This window comes from Dipodomys ordii, unplaced genomic scaffold, assembly GCF_000151885.1.
Source record: "Dipodomys ordii isolate 6190 unplaced genomic scaffold, Dord_2.0 Scaffold128, whole genome shotgun sequence".
NCBI lineage: Eukaryota > Metazoa > Chordata > Mammalia > Rodentia > Heteromyidae > Dipodomys > Dipodomys ordii.
The window spans coordinates 49,200-55,054 of record NW_012267344.1 but is presented as its reverse complement, the minus strand read 5'-3'; the positions used below and the strand labels follow the sequence as shown (position 1 = coordinate 55,054).

General features: G+C 54.8%; 1 protein-coding gene across 1 annotated transcript in view; it reads left to right on the top strand.

Annotated features, from left to right (window-relative positions):
• The first annotated feature begins 395 nt into the window (after positions 1-395).
• Positions 396-5,855, top strand: part of Pfkfb4 (6-phosphofructo-2-kinase/fructose-2,6-biphosphatase 4) — a 19,692-nt gene continuing 14,232 nt past the window's right edge. The window contains exons 1-2 of the mRNA XM_013030208.1: positions 396-539; positions 5,583-5,699. Coding sequence (XP_012885662.1) covers positions 443-539; positions 5,583-5,699 — 214 coding nt within the window. The 5' untranslated portion in view covers positions 396-442. The remainder of the gene's footprint in view (positions 540-5,582; positions 5,700-5,855) is intronic.

The following is a 5,855-nucleotide window of genomic DNA, read 5'->3' as shown; positions in this document are numbered from 1 at the left end:
GGTATAACGGTGTGGGGTGGGGGGGGAGGAGAAAAGGAGGAAAGGGGAAAGGGGCGGGCTTACATAAATCCGGGTCTCGCGCACCTTGGGAGATGAGCATGCGCATTCTCAGTCTTGTGCGCCGGGTTCCAAGCAAATCCTCAAAGAATGAATGAGGGGGAGAGGCGCGCGTGCGCACGTCGCGAGGCCGGCCCCGCCCCCTCCGCCCTTTCCCTCCGAGTTGATTGGTGGAGGGGCGGGGCCTGGTTAGCCCGGGGGCGGGTTATTCCAGGGGCTGGACCAGCCTAGCGGCCGACTAGGAGAGGGGCGTGGCCCGCGGGAGGGGCGTGGCCCGCGGGAGGGGCGTGGCCTCGCGGTGGCCCGAGGTGGCCCAGCTGCTGGCTCTGCGAGCGGAGGCGGCGGCGGCCGCGACGATCGTCCACCGTCCATCCCCGATCTGGGGATGGCGTCCCCACGCGAGTTAACCCAGAACCCCCTGAAGAAGATCTGGATGCCATACAGCAATGGGCGGCCCGCTCTGCACGCCTGCCAGCGTGGGGGTGAGATGGGGGTGCGGGTGGGGGGGGACAGGGGGAGGGCCTGGCATGGGGGGGAGGGGAGGGGAGAGGACCCGTGGGAAAGCTGGGACAGGTGATGGGTGGGGGGGGGACAGGTGAGGCGGTGTTGGGGTGGCTGGGGGGGATCAGGTACCTGGAGTTTGGGGGGGGGCTGTGTGGGCCACTGTCATCTTGGTGGAGGGGGGACATGGGGGGGCTAAGGGAGAGGAACTCTGAGGGTCACCAGGGTCCCCCCCTCCCACCCTCACCTCTTCCTGGGCTCCTAGATGGGACAGGGCGGGTGGTCTCAGCTGGGAATTTGGTTTTGGGTGACCCTTGGGTGAGACCCTTGACCTTTCTGACCCAAGAACTTGGCCCAGGCGGAAGCCAAAGGCCAGAGGATAAATACCCTTGGGCTTTAAAAACCCACATTGGGGAAGCACTTTTAGAGAAGTACCAGCGTCCAGTGGTGTGCAGATTGGACGCACCTGCTTTCACTTGTTTATTTATTGAAACCCTAAGGGGTTTCAACTCCGTCTCCTGGGTGTTCGTTGTCTCTGAACTTCTAGGGCTGGCACTCGAAGCCTTGGAATCACCACTGCACTTGAAGCAGTTTATTATTACTGTTGTTGTTGTTGTTGTTGTTGAGAATCTCACAGACATTCCTGCCCTGGTCATCTTTGAAGTTGGATCCTCCTATCTCAGCCTCCTGAGGAGCTGGGGTTATACGCATAACAAGTCTGCACCTTTTCTTATAACCTGGGAGAATTTTTTTTTTTTTTGCCAGTCCTGGGCCTTGAACTCAAGGCCTGGGCACCTGTTTCCACTCAAGGCCAGGTGCTGTACCGCTTGAACCACAGCACCACTCCTGGCTTTGTGTAAGTGGTACTGAGGAATCGAACCCAGGGCTTCGTGCGTGCTAGGCCAGGGCTCTACCACTGAGCCACCTTCCCAGCCCTGGGAAGAAGAGCATTTTTGTTTCAGGAGTAAATGAAACACTATCATGAGTTTGCAACGTGGCGAGGATCTGGGGAGACACGGAGCCCCGTTGTGATCTCCCCACACCCCTGACCTCTGCTTTGTGTGATAAGAAAAGGGGGAGAGCTTGGCCCGTGCCACTAGACCTTCCAAGGCCAAGACTTTGACCCTGATGTGAATGGGGAGAGCAATGTGTGTGTTTCTGTGCTCACACTATGCGTTCTGGTAGGAATGAGTTCTGAGAGATTGAGTTCTTCCTCCTTCTCTTCCTCGGTTGGGGGTGGTAGGACTTGAACTCAGGGCCCAAGTGCTCTGTCCCTGAGCTCTCTCGCTCAAGGCTAGTGCTTTAAGCCACAGCACCACTTCCTGTTTCCTGGTGGTTCTTAGGAGACTGTGATCCTCATAATTCAGCCTCCTGGGTAGCTCCGATGACAGGTCTGAACCACCAGCGCCCAGCTACATTCTGCTTTTTCTTTGGTGTCTAGTCTCCAGCTCATCCGGTCCTATGCCCCCTCTACATCCACCACTGCCCTCAAACCCCCTTCCCCCGCCCCCAACATCAGCAATTCTGAGTACCTGGAAATTCTTATCTTTCTCAGGATTCACCTCTCAGCTTACACTGTGAATTTCTGGGGTCTGGTGGGGCAGAGGGTACCCGGGATCATGGCAGTGAAGACTTGGACCTCTGAGCCATTTTGATTTATTCATTCATGTATGCATGCGTGCATGCATTTATTTATGCCACTACTGGAGCTTGAACTCAGGTCCTGGGCTCTGTCCCTGAGCTCAAGGCTAGCGCTTTACCACTTTGAACCACACAGCTCCACTTCTGGCTTCTTTGGGTGGTTCATTGGAGTGAAGAGTCTCACAGACTTTCCTTCCCCGGGCTGGCTTTGAACTGTGATCTTCAGATCTCAGCCTCCTGAGGAGCTAGGATTGCAGATATGTACCATCCATACCAGGATCCAGGCTGCTTTATTTGAATCAAGAGCTCTTCCTTTCCCAGTTGGGGGGGGGGGGGGGGGGGGGGGGGGGGGGGGGGGGGGGGGGGGGAGGAGGGGAGGGGGGGGGGCTCAGAGAGAGGAGGAGCAAGATGCAGGTCAGGAATCCATCATGGACTCCAGGGACTTGAGTCCATGGAAGTGTCCAGAATTTGAGGGGGAGGAGGGCTCTGTCTTGCGACCACGACTTGGACCTCTGGGCTGCTAGGGCTTTGATGGCCTTCATTAGATTTACAGGAAATGAACTAAAGAAGGAACCTATGTCCATCTGTTCTCAACATTTCCTTCCTCTTCTGCTCATGTCTCCTGTCTTGTTTGCTTAGTGGCAGTGTGTGTGCTTGTGAGCTCAGTGATTTAGTTGGTCCTGGGGCTTGAACTCTGGGCCTGGGCGCTGTCCCTCAGCTCTTCAGCTCAAGGCGAACGCTCTACCACTTGAGCCACAGCGCCACTTTCTGATTTTCTGAGTGGTTCCTTGGAGATCAGAGTCTCACAGACTTTCCTTGCCTGGGCTGGCTTTGAACAGCGATCCTCAGATCCCAGCCTCCTGAGTAGCTAGGATGACAGGCGTGAGCCACCGGCACCCAGCCTGTTGGTGAACTTTGATTTACCTGTGGGACCATTTCTCTGGAGCTTATCATAAACAGCAGAAATGATAGCTAATTTATTACCTTGTTTTTGTGCCTGGGCCCAATATACTGTCTGCCCACGTGGTTTTTTGTGTGTTTTGAGCGATGGCACCCTGCTGGGCATGTTTATCAAGAGAAGGGAGTTGTATCTTCAAATGCTGTCGGTGGAGGGAAGCCTGAACTATAGAGGCGAATCTAGGAAGATAGGACTTGTGAACCCCTTGTGGGCCCTGAACCCCAATCCTGAGGACTCTGGGGTTGTCCCTGAGGGACAGGGAAAGGGTGGCCCCATGAAAATGGGGAGCAGATGGAAAGTGCCAGTTTATCAGTTCAAGATCCCTGATTGTCTTTGGCTGGAAGTTTGTGGGTACAGACAGACCCCCCAAAAAAAACTGTCCATCGGATTAGGCCTCAGTTCATTTCTCTTCCTCCTATCTTGGCAGATGCTGAGGTTTTTCTCTTTCTTTTGCCAGTCCTGGGGCTTGAACTCAGGACCCGGATGCTGGCCCCCAAGAGCCTTTTGGTACAAGGCTAGCACTCTGCCACTTGAGCCACCAGTTCTGGAGCTAAGTTAATTGGAGATGTGGGTCTCACAGACTTTCCTGCCTGGGCAGGCCTCAGACTGTGATCCTCAGACCTCAGCCTCCCCAGTGGCTAGGCTGCCAGGCAGGAGCCTCTGGCCCCTAGGTAATGTCTGTGCTGGGCCCGCCCAGGATTAGCTCATGGGCTCCACACCCTAAGTCCCAAGGGCAGTGAACACAAGGTGTGCCCTGCAGGTTCGGCCTGTTGTGCAAAAGCAAGTAGAGGACATTACTTCCCTGAAGAGTTCTGGCATTCCGATTTCACCGATTAGGACCTTCTAGGGTCCGAGTTTCCTGTAAAGGGTCAGAGACAAGATAAATACTGAGGGCTGGGAGTGTGGCTTAGTGGTAGAGTGCTCGCCTAGCATGCATGAAGCCCTGGGTTCGACTCCTCAGTACCACAGCCACAGAAAAAGCCAGAAGTGGCGCTGTGGCTCAAGTGGTAGAGTGCTAGCCTTGAGCAAAAGAAGCTCAGGGACCATGTCCAGGTCCTGAGTTCAAGTTCCAGGACTGGTCAAAAGAGAGAGAGGGAGAATTGCTTGAGCTGAGCACTACCATGCTACTAGCTACTCAGGAGGCTGAGATCTGAGGATCTCAGTTCAAAGCCAACCCTGGGCAGGAAAGTCCAGGAGACTCTTATCTTCAATTAAGCATCACAGAAGCTGGAAGTGGAGTTGTGGCTCAAATGCTAAGAGTGCTAGCCTTGAGTTTAAAAAAAAAACTCAAGGAAAGCTCCCAGGTCATGAGTTCAAGCCCCACAACCCCCACATAAAGAAACAAAATAAAGAGTCAACTTTTGTGACTGGCAAAGAAAGGAAATGGACCCAATGAAAGGGCATACAGGCCGGCACTGATGGCTCACGCCTGTAATCCCAGCTATTCAGGAAGCTGAGATTTGAAGATCATGGTTCGAAACCAGCCTGGGCAGTGAAGTCCAGGAGATTCCTATCTCCAGTTAATCACAGGTAAAGTTGGGAGTGGCGCTGTGGCTCTAGAGGTAGAGCACTAGCCTTGAGCAAAAGGTGCGCAAGGACCGTTGCAGGGGCTTGAACTCTGGGCCTGGGCACTGTCCCTCAGCTCTTCAGCTCAAGGCGAGCGCCTACCACTTGAGCCACAGCGCCACTTCCAGTTTTCTGCTGGAGATGAGAGTTTCATGGCCTTTCCTGCCTGGGCTGGCTTTGAGCCGTGATCCTCAGATCTCAGCCTCCTGAGTAGTTAGGATTACAGGCATGAGCCACCGGCATGGGGCTTCTTGCTTGCTTGCTTGTTTGCTTTCCTTCCTCCCTCCTTTCTTTCTTTCTTCTTTCCTCCTTCCCTTGTTTCTTCCCTCCCTCCCTCGTTTCCTCCCTCCCTTCTTTCTTTCTCTCTTTCCTTCCTCTCTCCCTCCCTTCCTCCCTCCCTCCCTCCCTCCCTCTCTTCCTTCCTTCCTTCCTTCCTTCCTTCCCTCCTTCCCTCCTTCTTTCCTCCCTTTTTGTTGCCAGTCCTGGGCACTGTCCCTGAGCTTCTTTGGCTCAAGGCTAGTGCTCTTACCACTTGAGCCACAGCACCGCTTCTGGCTTTTTCTGTGGATGTGGTACTGAGGAATCAAACCCAAGGCTTCACGCATGCTAGGCGAGCACTCTACCACTGAGCCACCTTCCCAGGCCTGCTGCCATTTCTTTACATCCATGAGAGCCTAATCATTCTGAACAAGGGGGAGCTGTTAACTTGAAACTGGGGTTGCAGGGCTGCTGAGACCACGAAGCTGGGAAGAGACAGCTCTGAACAAGGGCTCTGAAGCGGAGGGAGGAACACACTGGCAGCTCCCCTTCCCTCCCCCCCCCCCCCCATAGCTTACCCTATGCCTTACTTGCTTTCCAGTCTGTATGACCAACTGCCCCACACTGATCGTCATGGTGGGCCTACCTGCTAGAGGCAAGACCTACATCTCCAAGAAGCTGACTCGATACCTGAACTGGATTGGTGTACCCACGCGGGGTGCGTCTCCCAGGGGGGGATTGGGGCCTGGAGAGGAGGGGAAGGGGGGAGAGAAGGTTGGATGGGTGGGTGGGTGGGTGGTGAGAGAAAGGCTCCTGATATGGGAAAAGGTAGGATCGCTTTTCTGGGAAAAGGTAGGATCGCTTTTCTGGGAAA